Source organism: Puma concolor, chromosome B3 (assembly GCF_028749965.1).
Source record: "Puma concolor isolate L17-30 chromosome B3, mPumCon1.1.hap2, whole genome shotgun sequence".
NCBI classification, from domain to species: domain Eukaryota; kingdom Metazoa; phylum Chordata; class Mammalia; order Carnivora; family Felidae; genus Puma; species Puma concolor.
Window position 1 is genome coordinate 138,412,239 of NC_141672.1, and position 25,622 is coordinate 138,437,860.

At 49.9% G+C, this 25,622-nt stretch overlaps 1 protein-coding gene and 1 long non-coding RNA gene across 5 annotated transcripts in view; one reads left to right on the forward strand and one right to left on the reverse strand.

The window, feature by feature from the left end:
• SLCO3A1 (solute carrier organic anion transporter family member 3A1) overlaps positions 1 to 25,622 on the reverse strand; it is a 319,399-nt gene that overhangs the window by 73,625 nt on the left and 220,152 nt on the right. For all 4 annotated transcript variants that reach the window (XM_086711482.1, XM_086711484.1, XM_086711481.1 and 1 more), the window contains exon 3: positions 6,578 to 6,676. In XM_086711482.1, coding sequence (XP_086567608.1) covers positions 6,578 to 6,676 — 99 coding nt within the window. The remainder of the gene's footprint in view (positions 1 to 6,577; positions 6,677 to 25,622) is intronic.
• Positions 2,384 to 5,884, forward strand: LOC147580420 (uncharacterized). Its single transcript, XR_015252893.1, has 2 exons — positions 2,384 to 2,794; positions 3,688 to 5,884. It is a non-coding gene; the product is annotated as an uncharacterized LOC147580420 (long non-coding RNA).

The following is a 25,622-nucleotide window of genomic DNA, read 5'->3' on the forward strand; positions in this document are numbered from 1 at the left end:
CCTGTAGGTATGCGCACGTGCATGGAAAGCCAGCGTTTGCTCATAATTTGTAAGACAGGGAAGAGTATGTGACGTGTGTCAGACCAAGGCCTGCCTGTTACACGCGCCGGGGTGGGGGGTGGGGAGGGGTGTAGGAAGGTGTGGTTAGGGCGGCAGGGTTTTGTAGATCTAGGAAAATCACAGTTGACCATTTTCGGAAGTACTGATTTTTTTTTTCCTCCCCTCTCCATCTCAACTATCCCGAGCACTGTGGCAGAGAGAGAAAGAACCTTCTGAGAAGAAACCACTCAGCTTTGGAGCATGCTGCCCTCAGGTCCAGGTTGGGGGTGGAGTTTTAGTCCCGATTTTTTCTTGGTTCACAGGAAGACAATGCTGGAACCCAGCCTGAGACAAGTCCTTGCTGAGGCACCTCCTGAGAGGGGACGGGGGAAATCCCTCCCCACCTGCCTGCCAGTCACCGGTCAGCAGAGGCCAACATTACCAAAGCTGACGGAGACTTGTCTATGTCAGCTGGCAAAGAATGCGGTGGTAGATGTTACCGAGGTCTTCGTTCGGATCTCCTCATCTGAGAACACGAGGATTACATCTCCCTTGGGCGTAGCCAGGCACCACAGAACTCTGTCATTGAAATGTGAGCACGGGGACACATGTCACTTCCGTGGAGAACCACAGGTGAGCCGGCACCTGACTTGCCATGCTCTTTTGCCCTGCCTGATCATAGAAGCACATGAGATCCTCCGGGGACGGTACCCGAGGTAACGAAGAGCAGACGCACGGTATGTGCAGCACGAACGAGAAACAAACCTTTAGTGTTACTAAGCAACTACGATCTTGGAGGTGTTTGTTACCACAGCAGAACCAAGCCTACCCTGACTAGTACAAAAGGCTTATTGGGAAATAAAAAGTCATGCTCTTTAGGAACAGTGATCCCGGGAAGGCTTGAAATAGTGAAGTACCATTTCGGGTACAGGTGGGCAATGGGGTGAAAACCTCTTTGCTTTTCTCGCAATTTGGCCCCCGTGGAGTATCTGGATCTTATTTTCTTCTTCTTCTTTTTTTTTTAAGTTTATTTATTTTGAGAGAGAGAGAATCCCAAGCAGGCTCCACGCTGTCAGTACAGATACTGATGCAGGGCTCGATCTCACTAACGGTGAGATCATGACCTGAGCTGAAACAAAGAGGTGGACACCTAACCGACTGAACACCCAGGCGCCCCTGTAGTGTCTTGATCTTAAAACAAATACAGCAGGGTCAGCTTTTTCTGGAAGACTGTGGTCAGGAAGATGTCCAGAACAAAACCAAGAAGCACCCATCTGTCTCGTTTACTTGATATAGCTCATCGCCAATGAAACTGCAACCGTGAAGAAAACAAAGACACTGGAAAGAATGGGGTGGAGACAGTATCCCAGGCTGGGGGAACAGCCCGAGCAAAGACACGGCATCCTCAGGGGACTCTGAGCAGACTAGCTACGCTCTACCCAGGCACTCATCAGACCCTTGGCCATCCCAGGCAGGGACAAGTGAAGCAAAGCATCGCTGTGATGGAGAGGTCTGCCTGCCAGGAGACCGGCACAGTCCAGGCCTGCCTTTGCCTCGCTGCCTGTAGGCACGAAGGGTTTCTGCTTTACAACAGCCGTTTGTTTCTAACCCTGCCGCGTCTTAAAATCCAACACCTGGAGTGTCTTTGTGGTTTCGTCGGGTAGGCTGAGCACGCTTTTGGCAGTGTTTAGCTTCCTCTGTTGAAGGTCATGTAACCAGATGGGGCTGAGATTGTCTCCCACTTCTGAGGACTGCTACCATTGTAGGTTCGAAAGAACAGTCACTGGGAACAGAGGCAAACCAGTTTAAGACGAAGCAAACAACCAAACCAGCCCTTGAGGACACCCGAGACTGTGAGAAGAGCAGATCAAAGCACATTTGGGACATTGACTTCTTACTCTCAGGCCACGCTGATGGATAAGTGATACCACGGCTCTCTGGGCAGTTGTGTTTTTGTTTGTTTGTTTTTCATTTTTTCAGTCCATTTACCTATTTGTCTAACCTATTTTGTGAAGCTTTTGCTATGGGACTCAAGCATTCCAAGAGTATCATTAAGTTACAGACCAAATTAGAAACTGGAGACAGGGAGGGGTTGAGGGTAGAGGAGAGGGCAGCGTGGAATGTTCAGGATCCTGGCTGTTGAGCTAATTAGTCTAACATGAAGGAATCGGGCGAATCCAGCAGCCAGCCCTAGAGTGGCAGGGTGGGAGGCTCTCGGCTGGTTGACCTTTTTCATGAAGGAAACATGCGGACATATCTTATTCCAGTTGCAAACACCACGCAGTGGTAGGGGACCGGCTGGTGCATGCCTCAGGAGGGGTCTGTACAGATGTGATGAGGTTAGGTCATCTCAGCAAGGCCTTTGACCACAGAAGGGGGCAGCCTTTGGAAAGTCCTGGAGAAGTTCCAGGGACGCGGGAGGCCTGGGGTTTGAATCCCGCTAGCTGAGGAAATGAGTTAACCTCTCGCTGACTGTGTGCTTCCTATATACCAGGCACGGTGCTACATGCTTTGCACAATTAACTCTTGTCATCCAGGCCCAGACCCATGAGGAGAAATGCCCTCGGGATCACACAGCTTGGAAGGGGCATAGCTGAGATTTAAATGGAGGTCTGATTCCAGCACCGGAGCTCAGAACTCAAAATCGCTGCATGAGAACACCTCATCTGTTAAGTGGAATGACAGCAGGACCCACCTTCCAATGGGAATGTTCTGCGGTTCGGAAGAGGCCATCTATATACAGCCTTCATAAGGGGTCAGTCAGGTCATGGCTGCCGTTACCAATCTGCTTTTGCTAAACCCACTGTTAACGTTGCTCAGTTCAGTGCTTTGGGGCACACGCTGTTACCAAGTCCTTCTCTTTTCTGGGTTCGGTTCTCAACTGGTTTCACTTTTAAAAGATATTCTATGAAAGCAGTTCTGGAGGCAACATCCTTCCTTCCGTGGGGTGTCAGAAGAGGCATCTATCCTTAAGAAGAGGGGCAGAGGGAGCCTGGTGTCTAAACATGGCCAGCAGAGCCCTACTGGGAAGCTGCCCATGGGGTCTCTCCACCCCACAGGTGGCCTGTTCCTACAACCAACCACCTCCCTTCCACACAGACTGCAACCAGCCTCCCTCGCTGCTCTCTCCCTTTCAACCCTGTGCCCTGAGCTGCAGCCAGCCTACATGGAGGGCACACTCTCTCCTCCAACTGCCCCGTGACAAGGGCTCTGCCTTGCTCGCCTCCCCACAAGTTCCAGACCACGGTTTTCCCCAGTTCCCTTCCCGGCTCTCAGCTGGGGTTTCAGAAACACGTGGCTGTGAGTCTGGCCCTTTACATTCAGGCTTCACTTTGGACAGCCCTAAAGAGGGGCTCTGTCTTCACCGGTGAAGAAAAAATAGAGCAGGGTCATCCCTAAAGAATTAAGAACTCCATTCTCAAAATACGGCCCAAATCTGCTCCAGAGAGAATGAGTTTTAGTCACAAGATTAGAAATCATCAAAATTGCTGGAAACTGTAGAATTGGATCTTAGGCTCCAATAGAATAGAATAAGTTATGTTCTTCTGCCCTCTACTGGTAAAGAGCAGCATCAGCGCTCCCAGAGCCCTCAGCAAGGATGCAAACAAAAGATGGTGGTGACTCACGTTGCTCCCTTCTCTTTCCTAGAGACACGCTGGATGGGACTTCTGCTATTAACTCGTGGCGGGAGGAGGGGGAGGCTACCATCAGGAAGATGCCCAGGTGGACTAGAAACGTGCCCCTCTGTCTTATATCCGGGGAGGCTTCAAACTTCCAGTGAACCCAGAACCATGGATGATGGCCCTTCACACTGGCCCAGAGGGTGAGGACAGATGTTGCCGGGACTGCGAGCAGGACTCTAGGCTGAGGGAACAGCCTGAGCAAAGGAATGAATGGCACACCGAGGGGAACCATGAATGAACCAAAGGTCCACCCCTTGGTCATTCCAGGCACAGAGAAAAGATGCTATTTCATTCCCAGGAGAGAGCTTCCATTGCTCAGAAGACATGGGTTTTACACAGATACACCCCTTGGACTGGGTATATCCCTGCCCCCCCCCCCCCAGGCCTCAGTTTCCTCATTTGTACAATGAAAGGGTTGGAAGAGAATGATGTGAGGTCCTTTCTGGCTCAGAGATTCTGGTAACTAACCCACGGGCCTTAACCTAAGGGGACCACTGCCTACACGCTGAGGGCAGAATATGCTTCTTGGCCACTTGGCCTCTCCTTCCAGGCAGGCTTCCCCGTTGCACGGGGCATGCAACCCCCTCCCCTCACCCTCTTTTGTGATTCTTATCTTGTACTGCCTTTGGCACAGTGGTGGAAGCTTTTTTGTTCATGCAATCAAAATGGCGGCCAACTCCCACCACGTGTTGGTTCTCTGACCAGGCTTCTGCTTGTCGTCGGGCTCGCTAGGAGCAGGGGTTCAAAGGTCAACCCACTGCTACAACAGAGCAGCATCCAACCACCTCCTGAACAAACCCAGCACTTGAAAAGAATAAGTAAATAAAGCTGCATTTGCTTCCTTTTTTCCCTCCCCACTTGGATATTCATCACATCATTAGCTACAAGTAAATATATCAGTGGGATTAATGGAGTGAATCACAAAGCAACCTGATTAGATTGAAAACCACACTATTTCTTTGGGGTGAACTGGTAAATTTAGCACTGCCCAGAGATGATGGATTGAGAAACCAGGAATGGAGCTCTTATTGATCTTGAGAATAGATCGGTACGAGGAGGAGAGGCTGGGATGGCTTCCTGCGCTTGGTTCTCCGAGAGACAGGAATCATGGCTTCCCTGCTCACTGAACTGCACAGAAATAGCATGTGCTGTTCTAGGCCCATAGTCAGAGTCGTGACCACACGCGGTAGGTAGTGTCCAAGATGGCCACCAACGATCCTACCCCTGGTATTCACGTCCTTTCTCCGGAGTATAAACCAGAACCAGAGGCTTGCTTTCAACCCTCCAGAATGCAGAAGCAATGACTTGCCACTTCTGAGACGAGGTTACAAACAGACCATGGCTCTGGTCTCAGCTGCTCTCTCTCATCTTCTTTTGGGTTGTTTGCTCTGGGGGAACCCTGGTGAGGGAGCCCTGTAGAGAGACCCATGGATGTGAGCCTGAATGCAGATCCTCCAAGGCCTGCCAACAGCCTTGGAAGTGAACTTACAAGCAGAAGCTCCCCGGGCTGAGCTCTGAGATGACTGGAGGCCATGTCGACATCCTGACTGCAGCCTCATGGGAGACGCCGATTCAGAACCACCCAACCAAGATGCTCCTGGATTCCGGACCCACAGAAATAAACTATAATGGGATAGCTGTCTGTTGTTTTAAGTCACTAAGTTTGGGGTAATCTGTCACACAGCAGTAGGAGACTAAGATGTCACATGACTTTTGCTTTGGCCACTAAAACGTGAGGAGAAGCTTCAAGAGCCAGCACGCACCTCGCCACAGCCTGGTTTCCTGCCTTGGCAACTGGGCAGGCTGGGGTCAGATGAAACTTACGTGGGCCAGGTCCTGGAGTGTCCCTGATGAGCTGTGTCTCATCCTCCCCAGCACTGCCAGCCTGCACTGGGTATGTAGCATGCCCGAGAAATCAACTTCGGTTGTATAAAATCACTTAAGGGGCGGGGGGTGGGGGCTCGATCAGTAAAGCGTCCGCCTTTGGCCCAAGTCATTATCTCACGGTTTGGGAGTTTGAGCCCCGCGTCGGGCTCTGTGCCAACAGTGTAGGGACTGGGACCTGCTTTTGATTCTGTGTTTCCCACTGTCTCTACCCCTCCCCCACTTGTGCTCTCTCTCAAAAATATTTTAAAAATAAATAAATTAAATTAAATACTTAACATTTGGGAACTGTGTGTTACCACTGCATAACCTAGCCTATCTAACTAACCCACCGTCAGCTCAAAGTGTGCCGAGGGTTGGGCAGGGGCGGGTGGGGATTTGCAGAGTAATCTGAAAAATGCCCTTGCTCCTCCTGCTAGGATCACAAGAAGAGTTGCTCGAAATGGTTTTGAGGTATGGTTTGTTTCCTCATAAAGGCCACCACAACACTATCTTACAGAAAGAAGTTTCAAATCTTCTGTCTCATTGACCCCCTGGGTCCACTCGTATTTCCAGAGCATGTTCAGAAAGCAGGGTTCTCAGATACGTAAATGGACCGACATTCGGTGAGAAAATGCCAGGCGTTGCCACATCTATCCTCTCGTTTAATGCTTACAGGAGCCTTGCGAGGCAGATACAATTATTGTTACCCTTCATTGACAGATGAGGACGATCCAGATTCGAGGAGTAAAATCAACTCCAGGGATTATTCGGCCCTCGGGTAGACGCTGGTGGAGTACACACTGGATCCCAGGCCATCGGAGCCAACACTCGAGGGCTCCTTCCCTCGACCTCTGCTGAGCCAGCAGCTACAGCTCCATGCATGGAGCCTGCCCCTACTAGCAAGGGTTTAGAACCCAAAGGCTGAAGGCTCCCTTACGATGGAGGGCATGCTTACGGATGGCGATAAAAAGTTGAGATACACTCCTTACTTGTGTCAATGAAGACTGCATCCACATAGATTTTGGTACAGAAAGAGCCCAGGATAAATCCACAGGCTGGTCCAAATACCAGCATCGTGAACAGGATTCCTGAAAGAAGATGAAACAGAGATTAGATTTAAAAAAAAAAAAAAAAAAAAGGCAGCTGATGACCAAAAGAATCAAAGGTCAAGGGTATTATTTCACATTGACCAGATAAGAAATCTGATTATATAAATGCCATTAGGAATTAGTCAAAAAAAGTCCCAGTATTGAAGCACTGTTATGCAAGACTTCTCTGGTTTTTTGGTAGGTTGCACTGAATATTCGTGGGCCCTGAGAGCACTTACTTTTAGAGGACTCCCTCCCACACCGTATCAACCAAATTAAAATACACCCACGTCTGTCATTAAATTGTTTCTGTCATAAACATTTTTGAAAGGATTTTTATAATTTTGCTTTCACATTTATTTGGCTTTATGTAATTCATTTAATTTATGGTTGGCTAAGATTTCTCAACACTCGCTGTACGAATTCAGGAATTGTTGTGAAGTGAGAAAAGTCAAAACCACAAATTATTTTCAAATGTAATAAAATGTTTATGGGCATTAATTTCTCAAAAAACCAGAGCTGACATAATGGTATGCTTTGAGAACATTTAATTAGATGTTTTATTCATTTTAATTTTGCAGTTTCCCCTCCATATTTTGGAGTTACTATCTATTACTGTAATAGTGGTTAGGATTCAAGCTTTTCCATAGGACTTGAGAAGACAGTACTAGACATGTACTTAAGTATCTGATGGAGACAGAACCTGAGATTTTGCACAAACCTTTTTATTCATTCTGGGAAAGGTACCGAGCCCAGACTAAAACCCACAGGCTGTATCCATTCAACTAAATTTCAGTTCCGTAGAACATGCCGTGAGCAATGACAGTTACCAAGGCCCTGGGAATAAAAATAGCAGTGAAAAAGTGGCCTTTCCCTCAAGAAGCTGGTTGGCTGTGGAGACAGACAATACGTGGCTTGATCCGACCCAAGCAGATAACCCAAAAGATGGGTGTTAACAGTCCACGTGCACACAGGAAGAACAAAGTTGGAGATGAATTCAATCAAAGGGAACCCGAGCTCAGTGGAGAGTACTTGTGGTCTGCTCACAGGAGTAGACGAATTCATCCTGATTTCTCTCGGTGATGTCAACATGGAACCACTCGAATATTCATTCATGCACTCAATATTTATCAAGCTCCTTCTGTGTGTCAAGCAGCAGTCGGAGGGATGGAGATTTAGTATTGGACCAAAAGTTAAGAATCTTAACCTTCCAGAGCTCATTGTCTTAGAGGTGGAGAGAAAACATAAACTATAGGCAGGAGCTCATCTGGTTTATACATACTTGGCAAAGGAAGCCATGTCTTCCCCATTTATAGACAGAAACCCAGACCCCAAAGCAATCATTTGAAGACAGCTTAGAAGGGGGTATTGTTTGATAAAGGAAGGACTGAAAAGAGAATGGTTTATATCACGGAAATGGGGCTAAGTCCACTCTTGGTGAAATCCTACTCTGTGATTTGGAGCAATCTAGAAGTTCTAGAGTCTCACATCGAAGTTCTAGAGTCTCAAAACACCTGCTCCCGTAGCCAGTCAGAGACCCCCCCCAATTTCACAGTTATTCCTGTTCATAAGAATCTTGACAGGATCAATATGCACCTCATTAGTACACTGGCTCTGGTTTGTCACAACTTAGATTAAGATAACTAAGTGGAGGAAGTTGAGAAAGTTTGGGGGTATTATTGGAAAAGTCTAGAATATAGGCATCTTTCAGATATGGGCAAGAATTAGGGGGGGCTCTCCTTAGCCGGGTAGAGTTAGGGACCAGAGCTACTCTTGGCCCTATTCCCTGAAGAGATGCAGAGAAAGACCAAGACCCAGGGGGCAGGGGTGGGGGCGTGGACAGGGAGGTTTCCAAGGCAAGAGCAGCACCCAACATAGCCTGAAGGGATTTCTGCTTCAGGGCAAAACTGTGAGGCCAGCCATGTCCTGCCATCCAGGCTATGGGCGGAGGTGAGCCACTGGTCAGTCATGGTACCCTAAAAGATGGCTACGAGCAAACCATCTGCTCAGGTAGTTCCAAAAGGAAGGGACACGGGAGACAGGACCACAATTCTCCTGCCAAGGGCCCTGCAACTACCCTGTGACTCACTGCTGATATCCCAGCAGTCACTCTGAGCCCCCCAGACACCCCCCACCCCTTGGGATATCACGCTTTCTCTCATACCCATTAAATAAAACACCCAATCAATGTAATAACCACCGATGCATCCCCTAGAGATTGAGCAATGCAAGTTACAGCTAATACTTAACAGGTCAAAGGTCTAAGCTTTGAGTATCGTTGGAAGAAACAACTGATGTGTTGAAGAGGTTGTGGAGACTATTCGGTAATTTCGACCCCACTTGGGGACAGTGGAGAGTCTGGATAGGTCAGTCCTTCATGGAACAGCTGGGGACCCCAGGCCCCGGGCCTCCTGCCCTCATGGCAAGTTGTAACACAGAAGAAGGGGCATCCTTCAATCTCGGCTGCCCACGGGAGCCCCACAGAAACCCCACACAGAGGCCAGCCGTCCATTCTGGAAGCTCGGGTGGGCACAGACCTCCCATGGAGACACCACGCACCGAGGCGTCCTCTCCATCAGCCAAGAACTCCAGTCCCTCTAGGAGAGGACAAGGGTTTCCAAGGTGTTGGGGTTGTGGCTTTCCATTTTCACAGGATGGAGTCCTCCTGCAATGCCAGAGAAACCTGATAGGACCCAATTCCAAAAACCAACATAAGATACAGAACACGTGTATTTAAAAAAATTTTTTAAATGTTTATTTATTTTGAGAGAGAGAGAGAAAGAGCGAGAGAGGGGCAGAGGGAGAGGAAAAAAACCAAAAAACCCAAGCAGACTTTGCACCATCAGCTCAGAACCTGATGCGGGGCTTGAACTCACAAACCGCGAGATCATGACCTGAGCAGAGATCAAGAGTGTGAAGCTTAACCGACTGAGCCACCCATGCGCCCGAACACATTGTAGTTTTTGTATGAAGGGTGTTTCCCCCGTCAGCTGAAATCTCTAGGGGCATCTTCTAAGCAGCTCTTCCTCAGAGAGATGTCAAAGAAACCTTCAATACAAATTCTCGAATATTTTCCAAGGAACAGTCCAGTAGTGATGCGGGCGGGGGTCTTCACGCATCAGGAAACACCCTTTTTCCACTTCAGTAATATCTTAGGATAACAAGTCAAATAAAAGCAGCATCACAGAGCACAACCCTGGGTCTTTAGGGGAACGCTATCCCCCAGAGAGGGTATGAGGTGGGCTACAATCTTACAGATGGGTACTTCTGAGCGCGCTTCCTTGCCCTCCTTTCGATTCATCCTCTTAGGCTGCGATTTTTTTCTTGTTTAACGAAACCACTTCAAATGTTCTGCCCAAACGGACGGGAAAAAGACTGTCCAGTGCTAAAATTCACCATCCCTGTGCAGTAACTGCCTTCAGGACAGGAGAGGATGTGCTTCATGGCTCAGTGCTGCCCCCTGCTGCCTGCCAGATTCACCGACACTAGAAGGGGAGGGGCGATGAGGGAGAGCAGAAATTGAGTTGGAAAAGCCACTAAAGGTGAAGGGTCCATTCCGCCCTACTACCCCGGGCCCTGCCGTTTACACCTGTAATCTCCCGTCATCTTTTCAATGACTCGGGGAGATCCGCTGTGCCCATTTCACAGAAGAAGAAACAATCTCAGAGAGGTTTCACACCTCACTCCCAACACAAAGCTAGAGAGACAGCATAGCCAGGATCTCAAGTCAGGTTTCTCCCACCCGCTACGGGGAAAACCACATTAGAGGCGGCTCAGGAGAGAGCCACGGGCCCCCTGCATTTAAATCCTAGCTCCACGGACCTTGGGCAAGGTATATCGAACCTCCTTGTGCCTCACTTTTTCTTCTGTAAAATGGGAATATTACACCCACTTCACGGGACTGTGCCAAGGATTTAATGACCCAGTTATTTGTAAAGCTCTTAGAACAGTGTCAGACACACAGAAAGAGCCGTGAAAGTGTTTGTTAAACAAGAGACGTCTGCGTCTCTTCTGTTGCAATGAATTACATGCGGGTTCTCAGCTAGATATGTCTTTCGGACTCAGGGCTCTGTAAACAATGTAATTAGGATACAAAGGGCAGATTGAACTAAGAAAGTCTGGCGACCTCTGGTGTAGCCACCCCATTTCCAGGTTAGCACTGGCCCTCTTTGGATGCTGGGGCAGAGCTGATGAGTGGGCCACAGATTTTGCCCTCCAGAAGCTTGCTGCCTTCCTAGAGAGAACTTCAACCCTGCATTCTTAGTCATTCTAAATACATTAATGGCACCTACTAGGTGCCAGGCACGGTGCAAGCAGCTGGGACACATTCGTGAACAAAACGGACAAAATCCCTGCTTTCCTGTGGAGTTTGTGCTGTGTAAGAAGGGCCAGCAACGGACCAACCCACCATGCAAGGTCAGGGGTGGTGCCAAAGAGGAAAGCCAGTGCATGAAGGAGCAGAGTCCCTGAAAGACCTCACATGCAACCAAGTCTTGGACGTCACATTAGCACTCTGACTGATGTGCCACCACACCGTGTGGGAAGCCGGCTATTGGCCCCTAAAGACGTCCGGGTCCTAATCTCTAGGACCTGTAACTGCTACCTTCAATGACAAAAGAGAATTAAGGCTACAGATGGAAGGAAGGTGGCTCATCAGTTGACTTCCAGATAAAGTCGGACTACCCCCGAGGGCTCAATCACAAGGGGTCCTTTCAATGCAAAAGGAGAAAGAAGATTCTGGAGGATGGGGTCATGAGCCCAGAAACAGGCCCGCCTCTAGAAGCTGGAAAAGGCAAGAAAATGGATTCTCCCTTCCAGAGAGAATTCTCTAGAAGACGACAGCCTCCCCCACCCCCTGCCCACCTTGATTTTAGCTCAGAGAAAACACCTTGTGGGCTTCTGACCTCTAGAATGGGAAGATCATAAATTTGTGTTATTTTAAGCCACTAAGTCTGTGGTAACTCATTACAGCCATAATAGGAAACTAATGCAACCCATTAAGCAAATTTGAGTAAATTCTCAGACCTTACAACTATAAATATCCATGTGACTCTCCAAGAACAGGATATTGCATGAAGTTGTTTGTTAATTACTTGACTGTGGAACATTTTTTGTGGGGCATTTTTCAGAGCTGGTGTTGACTGGGGCACAGTCATAGAGAAGCTGGAGGAGACTCCAAGCCCTAGGAGACAGAGATGGGTTTTATTCTTTTTTCTATTCTTGGTTTGGCCCAGTGTGATGAAAAGTTAGTTCACTATTGAAAGGGTGCATGGAAAAGAATGCTAGTTACAGCAATGCCATAAAAAGAGGGAGTGAGCAACTCTCCTTGGCTGTGGCTGTGCCCAAGCCCAGCCCCCATCCTACTATATCCCTGGACGATGTTCACTACACGAGTCTCACAGCACTGGGGACGCTCCCATCAAAGTGCCTCCTTCTAGATGCAATGCACCAAGGGGACCTGTGTGACAGAGAGGGCCAGGACAGACACATAAAACCAGAAGAATTTGGAAAATCCAAATGGAGAGGCGCCTGGATGGCTCAGTCGGTTAAACATCCAACTCCAGCTCAGGTCATGATCTCACAGTTTGTGGGTTCAAGCCCCGTGTCTGGTTCTGTGCTGACAGCTCAGAGCCTGGAACCTGCTTCAGATTCTCTCTCTCTCCCTCTCTCTCTCTCTCTCTCTCTCTCTCTCAAAAATAAATAAGTGTTAAAAAAAATCCAAATGGAGACATCGATTTAGAATTCACTGGCCCTGGAAGAATTAGTCAACTTTATTATACTACTGATATACGATCATTAATGAAAATACTAAAACATTTTTTGTTTGTATAATGTGGCATACTGATTCTAATTTTATAGAAATCTTGAGGGGCAAGAGCAGCCTAGACACTTTTTAAGAAGAAGAATTGTCCAGACTTGCCCTACTGAATATTAGGACTTACTTTATTTTTATTTTATTTCATTTCGCTTTTCAGGACTTCTTTTTAAAGCTATCATGATAGGGGCGACTGGGTGGCTCAGTCGGTTGAGCCTCTGACTTCGGCTCAGGTCGTGATCTCACGGTTTGTGAGTTCGAGCCCCGCATTGGGCTCTGTGCTGACAGCTCAGAGCCTGGAGCCTGCTTCGGATTCTGTGTCTCCGTCTCTCTCTGACCCTCCCCTGATCATGCCCTGTCTCTGTCTCAAAAATAAATAAACATTAAACAAAATTTAAAAATAATAAAGCTATCATGATTAAGACAGTGTGTTTCTGGCTTAGGGAACACATATACCCATGAAGTAGTGGAGTAAAGCCCAGAAAACAGAGTCATGCTTATGTGGACACCTGATTTATGGTAAAGTGTACATACAAAGCAGCAAGGGAAAGGGTGATCTTTTCCATAAATGGTGCTGGGGCAACTTCAACTTAGAGTGGCGGGGGGGGGGGGGGGGGCGGCACGGGGGAAGCCAGTCTCACAACACATGCAAAAATCAATTCCAGGGAGATCAGAGACCTGTGTGTGAAAAGCAAAATAATAAAACTTCTGAAACATAACAGACAAAAGTACTATCATGATGTAGGGGTAGGGAAAGATTTCTTAAACCAAACAAAGAAAGCACTAGCCGTATAAGAAAAGCTTGATAAACTGGTCTACGTTAAAATTAAGAAGGTCATTCATCAGATTCACCAAGAAAGCCCACTGAGAAAGTGAAAATGTGGGAAAATATATGCGTAACATACATCCTTAAGAAACACACAAGAATCAGAGGGCTCATGTCTAGACTATATAAAGATTACTATAAACTCGTAGAAAAAAACGACAAACCAGTTGGAAAGGGGACAGAAACCTCAGCAGGTACCTCAGAAAAGAGGGAATTCAAATGAACAACGGACTAGGACAAAGATGTTCAAGCTCATTAGAATTCAGGGACATGTGAATTACACCCCAGTGAAACGTCCTTACCACATCAGCTAGTTAAAGAGCTTTGACAATACTGAATGTTGGCAAAGATGTGGGGAATGTGGGACGCTTGCACACTGCTGGTAGGCGTGTAAACTGGACAGCCCCTTTGGAAAAACTTTGACAGTATCTGAAAAACTGAAAATAAACTTACACCACGACCCACCATTCCAACTCTAAGGTAAATACCCTACAGAAAGTCTGACATGTACTGGGAGACATATCCAAGAATGCTTGTATGGAACTGGAGACAACCCAGTACCCATCAATAATAGTAGGACAGAGAAACACACGGGGACATCTCCATCCTCTAGAATTACTCTACAGCGAAGAAAAACCATCGATCGGCAACACGGATGAGCCTTCAAAGACACAATGCCGAGCAGAAGAACACAGGCAAGACTGAACACTCGTCTGATTCTACTTATACAGAATTCCAAGCAACAAAATCAAACCATTTAATGATATATAACTAGGTAGTCAGCGCATAATGAAAAAACAGGGAAATGAATAGAAGTCAGGACTGTGGTTGCTGCTTGCCAGGGACGGAGGGAAGAAGACAACTGTGATCTTCAAGGAGGCAGGGGGTGGGGGGTGGGTGTGGTGGGGGTGGTTCTGGGGTGCTGGTTTTGTGTCTGGTCTGGTTACAGGCTACATGCATGTTTCACAACAACTTGTTAAACTGTAGTATGTTTTCTGCACAAAAATATGACTGTTACATTTGTCACATATCACATGCGTCTGCAACATAAGTACTTATATACAAACAGCTACTCATTTTCTCGAAGCTGTATCCAGCCAACCTCAGAAACTCTCCAGAGAAAACCATAGGCTTCCCTTGAGGTGATCTTTCATTTTGTCAAGTCCAGAACCCTTAGCTCTGCCCTTCCCCTGCCCTGCTCAGTGCTCTCAGAAATACTCCAGGACCCTGCATGGAAATGGCCCCACCGCTGTGTCTGAGAGCACAGAATAAATGCTCCCTGAACCTCAGTTTCCACCCCTGTAAAATGGGCTCACAACATCTCCTACGGGGGGGGGGAGGGGTTGAGGGTCAAATATGTGAGTGCATAACAAATGCTTCAGAGAAGTTCCTGGAACTTCTGGAATGTTCTCAAACAAAACAAAAAAAAAAAATAAAATAGTAACAGCTATCAGGTATTCTCACTGGTACTTCTAATAGCAGGAGTTTCTTTTCTGCTGAGTTTTACTTTTTTGGTTACTTAGGGTGGGAGATGCTTACTGACTGGAAAATACTGAATAATCTAACAAAAATACCATCATTCTCTTATTTCATTTTGGGCAGTCTTGTATTTGTAGTGTAGTTCTTCCTATGTATTTTTGCATTGGTGAGACCAGATAGGTTGATTTAAAAATAAAACCTCTTCAGGGTGCCTGGGTGGCTCAGTTGGTTAAGCGTCTGACTCTTGATTTCGGCTCAGGTCATGATGTCACTGTTCCCTGTGTTGGGCTCTGCACTGACAGCGTGGCACCTGCTTGGGATTTCATTCTCTCTCTGTCTCTCTCTCTCTGTCTCTCTCTCTCTGTCTCTCTCTCCCTGCCCCTCTCACACATTCTGCCCCTCTCTGCTCACATTCTTTCTCTCAAAATAAATAAAAACTTTAAAAAAAAGAATAAATTCAAACCTTTGTTCCTCATTTTAAAGGAAACACATGCTGAAGAATGATCTGAGTATAAGGAAAGGATAGAGAAGCCCCCCGAACGTGGCCAAGAGCAGAGACCCTGGGGCTGGCCAGAGCCTGCACTCGCTAGCTGTGTGAGCTTGGGAAGGGGCTTTATCTGCTGTGGGGGCTCCATGCTCGCTCACGCGAGGGCGGGGATAATAATGGCACTTCCCCTCCAAGGTGGTTTCAAAGTTTAAGGGGTCAGTGCGTGGCCAGGGCTTTCCATGGCACCCGGTAGACAGTAAGTGCTTAATACATTTTAGCTACTACTAGTACGAGGATGATGGCACAAATCATCATCTGTCACCGCCCACACAGAAACACTGATATTCATTTAGATAATCCCTTCCAGTCTGTCCCTATATGGAAGGTTAATTGAGCAGCACTGTCAGCAAGAGCCAAATTATGGAAAGAGCCCAAATGTCCATCGACTGGTGAATGGATAAAGAAGATGTGGTATATGGATACATGGGGCACCTGGGTGGCTCAGTTGGTTGAGCATCCGACTTCGGCTCAGGTCACGATCTCACGGTCCGTGAGTTCGGGCCCCGCGTCAGGCTCCGTGCTGACAGCTCGCAGCCTGGAGCCTGCTTCAGATTCTGTGTATACTACTCGGTGATGAAAAAGAGTGAAATCTTGCCATTTGCAACAACGTGGGTGGAACTGGAGGGTATTATGCTAAGTGAAATAAGAGAAAGATAAATATGATTTCACTTATATGCGGAGTTTAAGACGAAAGAGAGACATAGGGGAAGGAAAGGAAAAAAATAAGATGAAAACAGAGAGGGAGGCAAACCATAAGAGACTCTTAAATACAGAGAACAAACTGAGGGTTGCTGGAGGGGAGGTAGGTGGGGGGATGGGCTAAATGGGGAAGGGGGCATTAAGGAAGACATTTGTTTGGATGAGCACTGGGTGTTATTAAATAGGGGGTGAATCACTGCAATCTACTCCTGAAGCCAATACTACATGGTATGCTAACTAACTTGAACTTAAATAAAAATATAACTAACTAAATAAATAAAAACAATAATTAAAAGAAATACACAAGTCTCCTAAGAGATGGCCTGGGAAAAAAACTGGAAGATTTTCTAGAGAGTGTATTTTTAAAGAACAGAATTATCTACTGAAGTAGAATTTAAGGAGCTGATGGAAAGGAAGATTACAAGGTCCAGGTATTTCTCTGCTGCCCTCAAGACGATGGGGAAGGACAAAACTAACACATGCTGGAACCACACTGCCCAGCACCCAAGGCCGGGCTCAAGGTCCCTCCCTGGCCGTGAGGAGGGAGGGCACCCAAGGACACGGTGATCTCATGTGACAGCACTGACTTCTAAGCAGCGACTGAGAGCGCTGAGCAGGGCAGGGGAAGGGCAGGGCTGAGGGTCTGGGGCTTGACAAAATGAGAGATCACTTCAGGGGAAGTCTGTGGTTTTCTCTAGAGGGTTCCTGAGTCTCACTTGACAGAACTTCGAGAAAACAAGGGAACATCCTCTCCAGCAGTATCTCCCTGCGCTGGTACCTCCGGGTGAGTGCTCTGGCCTCCTTTGGAAGGAAAGCAGTCTAACCAGTCCTTTGTTTTTGCCTGCGTGTAAAAATAATGCATTCAGAAAGGCGGACAATTTAGTGTTATCCTACCATCCTAAGGCAACTGCTTTCAAGTCTTTATCCCCTCTGACACGCTTGAGGTCAAACATAACTTCTCATGACCACTCGATAAGGTGCGTATTATGCTAGTCTTTTTGTACAGGAGAAAACAGAAGCTCAGAGAGGTTAGTCAATGGCCCCGAGGCTACACAGCTTTTATGTGGTGGAGGTAAATTTGAACTGAGGCTTTGAGGATCACCTAAGTTCTTAGGGAAATAACAGTCAGGACATAATGGTACAGCCGTGAAGTCTTTGGAATCCCCCAGACCTAGCGTGGGATCCGGGTTATGCGTCTCAATTTCTAGATGACTCAGTTCCCAACTGTGAGTCTGGGAATAAGAATAGCTACCTTGCAGAATAGTGAGAATTAGATGCAATGCATGCGAAGCCTTCTAGAATTTTCTTTGCATCTCAGGGATAATGAGTCCAAGAAGGGAGGAGGCCTGCATGGCTGGTCTCCCCTAGACCCACATCCTTATTTCTTGGGCTGGACTCAGGAATTTTAACACTTGACGGTCCCCTCAAGCAGTCAGGGCTTTTTCCCACTAGAGGGCAGCGCCGGCCCAGAAAAGAGAGAGTCCTGCCTTGAACTTCCCTGGCCTCCACTTCCTAACTGCCAATGAAACAAACCCTCAGAGCACTGCTCTTCTCTCCCACTAGCCTTCCGTGCCCTCAATTTATACAAATGTATTCTTCCGTGTTGAAATCTGCAGGCTGAAATTTCTCCCCGAGGAAGGAACATTGTGCATCATACGTGCATGAATAAAACATGATCCATCCACAGTAGGAGGCCTGCAAAACATGCAATACATATTTATCTGGTGCCCACTGCCAGTAGCCTGGCAGAATTACATAACTGACCTTGCTTATCTGTGAGGGGGGAGGCAGGGAAAGAGAGGATGACGAGGTGAGTGTTCGCCGAACACAGACGTGCCAGACGCTGGACGCCAATTTGTGTAATCGAATTATCCTCCTTCAAGGTTTATAAACAAAATGCTAATGTTGCAATGCTGCCCTGCTACGTCCCAGAGCTAGAGTTTACGTCCCTTTCCCCTAGCATGCTCCCCGGTGCCTCTCAGGTCAGCCATTTCCCCGGGTCTCAAAGTTGGGGCGCACTGGAATCATGTGGGATGCTTAAAAAAGGAAATACTAATGCATAGGTCCCACCCCCCAAAATCTGATGTAGGTGATCTGGGGCACAGCCCAGGCACTGGGATTTTTTTTTTTTTTTTTTAAGTGCTCTAGCATGATTTTCTGTGCACCCAGCTTGAGAACCCCTGGGTTCTGATTTGGCTGACCTTGACCAAGGAACCAGTGGGTACAAAATACATCTGGGCACACGGGAAGAGGGAAGGACGTGACTGCTATCTGACATCAGCCTGCAAGTCGGAAGGGCAGCCGGACGCTGGGCGTGGCCAGGCTCAGGTCACTGAGCTGGTGGCAGAACCTGACTCTCTCTTGTGCAGCCAAAGCAGCCCTGTATGCCACCAGAACTGTGAACTTGACCACAGAGCACTGCCTGGCATACCTGGGGCGGCCACTAGTTAGCGCCGGTTTCCAGTCCTTACTTTTACTGGTCCTCCACCCAGATTCCCCCTCTCCTCCAGGCCCTGGACAGTGTACCAAAGTTCCACTCTCCATTCAAAGCCTGCCTTCCATACCACCTCCTCCAAGGGGCCTTCCTAGATTTCCTCCCTTCTTCCTTCCCCCTCCTTCCTCTGCCACAGCCCCTGAGACTTTTTCTGCAGTTCTGCTTACAGTCTGCCTGGGTGCAAAAATCAAATTCCATGTACCAGGCATGCTGTAAGAACTGCAGGCTCAGGGAAGGCGGAAGTCTTATTTAAAAACGACAACAACAACAACAACACAATCTGGTTCTCCACAGGGTGATGCAGCCCTTTGCCAGGAGGAAGGACCCAGCGTTTGGTGAACTATGAACTGATTACCACCCAGGGCTGGGAGAGGTGGGAAGTCCCAGCATTATGCAAACCGTGCTTCTAACAAAGGTCATGCTACAAGGCCAGACTTCTTCCAGCTTTTCTTCCCCTCCTGCCCAGCAGAGCCTCACCAGGGTGAGGGCATGCGTCCATCCGGCTGGCCAGCCAGTGGCCATCCGAATATGATAACCCCCCCCCACCCCCTGCCCAGGGAGAAACCCCCCGTCAGCAGGGGCCAGGGTGTGGCTCCCTGGCTGGTAGCCCTGGGGCCTGACATGTCAGGGCAGGGACCACCATCAAGCTCTCCGGCAGCTTCTTTGTATGTAGCAGGTACCAAGGAGCAGGGCTGGAGCTGGCTGAGTCTTCAAAGCAAGTGAGAGCATGCCTGCCCTCCCCCCCCCCCCCCATCCTCTGTTCTAGCTCCCCGAAAACCCACGGTCCCCGAGACTGCACTGGCTGATGACAAATGCAGCTGGCGGGGGGGAGGGCTGGGAAGCTAGGAGCATGCCGGCAGGAAGCCCACCCAAATAAACAACAGGCTGCCCCTTCCTGAGGGGCCCACATCCTGCCTGCCTGCCACCCAAGGAGGATCTTCCCAGAAGCTCTCAGATCACAGGGTGGAGAAATCCAGGGCTTCCTGTTATCCCCACCCCCAGTGACCAGCAGAGGACAGTGGAGAGATTGGCGGGGGGGGGGGGGGGGGGGGGGGAGGGGGGGGGCATGGGGTCCGGGGCCTGGGCTCCTAGTCTCAGCTTGTGCACAGCAGACGCCTGGCCACGCTCAAGGCACTCAAGCTCTCTTAGCCTTCCCGGCTCCAGCTGTAAATATGTCCCCCCAAATCGACCTGTGGAAGCCCTAACCCCAGGACTTCACAATGTGCCCGTATTTGAAGACAGGGCCTTTAAAGGGCTTTTAGGGCCTTGAAGACAGGGACTTTAAAGGGGTGACTAAGTCAAAATGAGGCCATTAGGGTGTGTCCTCGTCCCAAAGGACTGTTGTCCTTATAAAAAGAGGAGGAAGTGCACTCATAGAGAAAATGTGGGCACCAGGAGAAGGGCGGGGCGTCTGCAAGCCAAGGAAAGGGGCTCAGGAGAAACCAACCTGGCTGACAGGTTGATCTTGAACTCCCAGAGCTGCGAGAAATAAGCATCTGTTGCTTCAGCCAGCAGGTCCGTGGTACTTTGTCACTACGCCCTAGCACCCCATGCACTGCCAAGAGGGGTGTGAGGATCACCTGTGACAAGGCATGGAACAGTATTTGCAAACTGTAGCGTGCTGCCCAAATGGCCTAGGGCATTAGATGCACGGGGAGAACCACTGGCGTTAACGCAGCTGTCCCAGGACCCCCCGTCGTCAGGATGAAGTCAGCACACGGCGCCCCGCATGCGTGTTGCTCCCTGGTTAGGACGGCAGGATGTAAAACTAGCAGAGAATTCTGTCTGCACAGGACCCTGGTCTTGTTTATTACCTCTGACGCTTCACTGTGCCCTGCAGGAGGCAGGTTGCAAAATACACGCACTGAATGTCGCACACCAGATGGGGCGGGGGGGGGGGGCATCAGTGCGGGAGAAAAGCTGAAGAACATCAGAGGAGGGAAATACCCCACTCACGGCCAACGGCGGGAGCAGGGTTTGAAGCAGGAGCATTACTAGTGCCGACCACGGGGTGGCGCTGCCATGGAGCCAGCGGAGGCCTGGGTACCAGCCTGTTCCACGCACTATCTCATTTCATCCTCTCTACGACCCTATCTGCAGCTCCGCTCCCACTTTACACATCAGGAAACTGAGGCACGGACAGATTAAGTCACTTGCCCAGCGACACACGTACCACAAGCGGGAAGTGGAAATTAGAATAAAGACAGAGGACTTAAGGGAGGCGAGGAGGGAAGAGAAAGGGCAGGAGTGGCACCCAGGACATGAGGCCGGCAGCAGGAGGAGGCCCGATCAAACAAGTGGGGGGGGGGAGGGGCTGGGGTGCTGGCCTGGGAGGCGCTCCTGGGTCCGGGTGTGGCTGCGGCTGTGGGGAACCCCAGCAGATGAGGGGTGCCCCGCTGAAGCTGGGTTTCAGGAAGACAACCCTGGAGGCAGGACATGGGGGGCAATGAAGGATAAAAGAACAGGTGACAGGGAGGCCAGTAGGGGCTCATGGGCGGCTGTGCAGGAGGGATGTGCATACACTTCCCTGATGTCCCCGCAGCCCTCGGACTGACTCATAGCATGGAGACGCATGTCCCCCTTCGTCCCCTAGGGGGCGCCACGCTGAAATGCGTCACTGGCTACGGCCCTGGCACACCTACAGGGCCTCCCCGTACCCGCTTCCCTGCCCTCCCCTAGCTGATTCACAAAGAGAAGTTCCTCGTGGAAGCGGTCCTGTCTGCCTCGTTACCTCTCCAGCACACCTGCATCTTCAAAGGCCTTTAGAGCCATCATGAATTTTCTCCATGGCCTCAGGCAGACCCCAGACAGAGTGCTGCTGTGGAGGTCACTGAAGCTCTGAGAGCCCAGTGATGGGCCCAAGCCTGGGGGAGGCAGAGGTCGGGCCCAGCAGGTGGTGCCCCCACAGGTCAATTCCTAACTCTTGGTATTTCTTGTTCACCCGCAGTGACCTCACTTTGTCTCCACTGATGCTCAGGAACTCCATCCAGCCACACTGACGCCACGGGTAACGACAAAATCACTCTCTACCTCGAAGCACCTCGGGCGCCAGGCCAGGTACCTCCGACATGGTCTCCAACTTAATCCTCACAACAACCCTCACATAGGAGTCTTTTCACCTCCAGCTTACAGACGAAGAAACTGAGGCACAGTCAGGTTACCAGCCCACGGCCACACAACTGGCTAGGAGCCCAGGTTCTGTGGGCCCCCCAAGCCTGCAGTGCCTCCCACCTACCATTTGGTGGCACGAAAAACAGCAGCAGAAGGGCTGTGGGCCGTGGGAATCCTTCTAGTAAATTCTATAGGAACTGGCGTCTGCAGGGTGCTGACGGCCCCACTCTCAGCCTTAGCCTGCCTGTCGCTGGGACACCGAGGGGCCTGAAGGGGACAGCAGGACTCAAGCACAAACACAGGGGAGCTGTACCCCTCACTCGGCACTGGGGGTGGGGGGGGGGGGGCTCTGGGCCTTAGCTCGCCCTTCCTCAACTCAACAGGTGTGGGTTCCAGCATCAGTGGAGAGGAGAGGACAACGCTTCAGTGCTTCCTCTTGTCACCAGAGGGAGCCAGACACCTGGTCATGCCGGGGACTGGTGCTTCGTGATGGTGACAGGAAGTAATGCAGTTCAAGATATGATGGTCACGCACCAGCTCCTGAAGGTGGCTTTCCCGCCTGTGAGGGCACAGAGGCAAGTGACCAGCCCGATCCGTGGGCACTAGTGAGGGTCCCCACCCTGTGTCTGTCAAAAACACAACTTTCCCAAATGCCTGCACAGGGGACCCCAACCATGGTGCCTCGACCTCCCCAACCCATACAGTCTGTACCTGATTAGGTGAACCTTCTTAAAACTCGTGGAAATCATGTTCTTCCCCTGCTTGGCACCCCCAGGGGCTCCCTACTTTATAATACAAAGTCCAAACTCTGGTTTGGCACGGTCATGGGTGAGGACGGGGGCCCCGATGCCAGGCTGCATGCACAGCCACACACAGTGGTGGATGAAGTGGCCTCTGAGAGCCGGCTGGGCACAGCAGGATGGGCAGGATCCCCCGCCCCCAGGGACTCCCACCGAGGGCACAGGCAAGGGCAGGGGCTGGCCCAGCTCTGAGCTGCATGGTGGTCAATGGGGGGCGGGGAGAACTGACCTAGTGTGAGCAAAGCATCATAACCAGACACTGGGGCAGGGACAGGGGAGGGGGTCAGTAGGGGGTCTCTGGACATTGTCCATCGGCCTACCAGTGGAGTCAGGCCCAGGCTCCCGAACCAGAAGCCCTTCACATGAGCAAATGAGCAGAAAAATCTCATTCTCAAAACTGCCCTCATCCAGGAGAACTGACCGTAACGAAGCCCTGGAACACGGGCTGCAGCTGCCAAAACTCCTCCCATTTAGAGGCAGGGTATTTTGAGGCCCCACCTGGGACAAGACAAGCAGACTCTAGTGGTGGCAGCCAGTGGGACCCGACAGCTACTTTCTCCCCTTCCCAACCTCCCCTCTGGCAAGGCCCTGACACCAGGATTTTGAAAACCCTCGAGGTGTGAATGAAATGCAAACTCCACCCTGATTTCTCCCCACGGGGGATGTGGCTGCTAGCTGAAACAGCAGCTTGGTGGCTCTGACGCCTGACAAAAGTTGAGGATGTATCACTAAGCCCTGGGTTTATGTGCCCTGCAAGCATGGGGCCATCAAGGTCACAAGTCCACAGAGTTCACTCGGAACAAGTGTTCCAGATAGACCTCAACCCTTCCGTGGTTTTCTGATAGGGTCAGGGGGCTCATTCGACGGGGGGAAAGTCGCAAACACATTGTAACCTGAGGCACGCACAGGCTGGACAAGAGCGCTCGCTCACCACGCGAGAGAGGGAATCAGCACCGGAGCTAAGCCACAGCCGCCCGAACCCCCTCCAGCAGACGGAGCAGGTGCGGGCTCCCATCCCGGTCCCCACGCGTGGCATGGTGGCTGGCACGTTATGCTCATGGGAGAGGGAAGGAAGGTCAATATGCTGGAGGCAGATTAAAGACTCAAGATGAATAAAGCCGGCTGAATCGATAGACCCAAAGGATCAGGATGAAATACAGCTAGTATTTGCATATAGGAAATGGGAGGGGAGGCTGGGAAGTCTCTGAACGCATCCCTGTTAGTTAAAACAGTAGTAGAAACCCAGGCCACCTCAGTGGCATCGACAGAATCTGGGACACAAGTAAGCAGACCCCATATGTGCACAGGATGAGCCTGGAATACGACATTTAGAGAGGACCATGCCATCCTGGAACATCTCTTGGAAGGGAACTTGGGAGAGAGAGGGATCTAGAAGCCGTGCCATGAAAGGACTAAGAGACTCAAAAAGAAGCATGAGCAGGTAGTATGTCTGAAACACTGTCACGGGGAATACGAGCTCAAACGCCGTGTGTCTTTCCAGAAGCCAGAACCAAGGTCAGGATGTGGTTGTAACAAAGCCGGTGACCAGGAGCACTGGGGACAGGTAGACTGGCTGTCTTAGGAGGTAGTGAGCTCCTTGCTGCCAGAGGCAGCGGTGGGGTGCGAGTGGAGGCCGAGTGGCCAGATGTCAGGGTTGAAGGGGAGGACTCTCCTGCTGGGTGGGAGGAAGGCAGACAAGAGAATCCCCAGTCCTAAGATTCTAGGACTTTCATCTGGGCAATCTTCCAGAAATTTCTCAAGTCTCTCTGCCACCCCAGGCACATGGAGGATTGAAGGTCCTTCTTACCAACTGCTCTGTGAGCAGAGGTGTGAAGTCCGTTCCCAAAGGGGCAGGAGTAAACTCAACATACAGAGCAGAACGTGGGAGGTGTCCACCCTCGGTCATGTCACCCTCGGCCATCCCCCACTGCTCTGCTGTCTGCTCTCTCAGGATCCGAAGGCTGAATCAACACCAGCCGCTTGATTTCCCTGACTCTCGAGTCCCCAGAAGATGGTCTTTCTGGAAAATTATCTACGTGGGTGAATTTTTCTAGAGAAATCAGAGAGGTGGGATTCAAAGCCACAGACGGAAGAAAGGAGGAGAGGAGGTGCTGAGGGGTGTCTGCTTTTAAAAAGGCAATAGGACAGCAGAGAGCCAGTCTTGGGACAACGCCACACCCACCTGGGTGCGGTCCCCAAGGTCCACCTGAGGACAGGGCTAGAGAAACTATCCCAATAATCTCGATCAACACTGAGCCTCCTTTTCCTGGAAAGTTGCTTGTGGTTCTGGTTGGAGATGAGAGGGAATAAGGAAATAACTGTGCAAAGAGAGAAAAGTCTGCTTCTATCTGTATTACTCAAGTCAGGGTTAAAGTCCTCCCATCAGGAGCTCTGGGCACAGCAACTTGTACCCAGTCCCCTAACTTTTTAAAAAAAAAATTGGGAGGGCATCTGGGTGGCTCAGTCGGTTAAGTGTCTGACTTCAGCTCAGGTCATGATCTCACAGCTCATGAGTTCGAGCCCCACATGGGGCTCTGTGCTGACAGCTCAGAGCCTGGAGCCTGCTTCTGATTCTGTGTTTCCCTCCCTCTCTACCCCTCCCCTGCTTGTGCTCTTTGTCTCAAACATAAATAAATATTAACTCTTTTTTAAATCTTTTACAAGGAGAATGGCTGTCTCAGTTCTGACACCTGACAGGCTAGGTCAGGAGAGGATGATTTCTTTATTTTTTTTTTTTAATTTTTTTTTTTAACGTTTTTATTTATTTTGGGGACAGAGAGAGACAGAGCATGAACGGGGGAGGGGCAGAGAGAGAGGGAGACACAGAATTGGAAACAGGCTCCAGGCTCTGAGCCGTCAGCCCAGAGCCTGATGCGGGGCTCGAACTCACGGACCGCGAGATCGTGACCTGGCTGAAGTCGGACGCTTAACCGACTGCGCCACCCAGGCGCCCCGAGGATGATTTCTTTAAAGCAGAGGTTCTTAACCAGGGGCAATTTCGGCCAGGTCTTCAGGCATTTTTGGTTGTCACAATGAGGTGGGGGCCCTCCTGGCATCTAGTGGGTAGAGGCCAGGAATGCTGAACAGCCTACGATGCACAGGGAAGCCCCACAACAAAGACAGATCCTGCCTAAGAGGCCACTCATGCCGAGCTTGGGAAGCCTGCTCTAAAGTC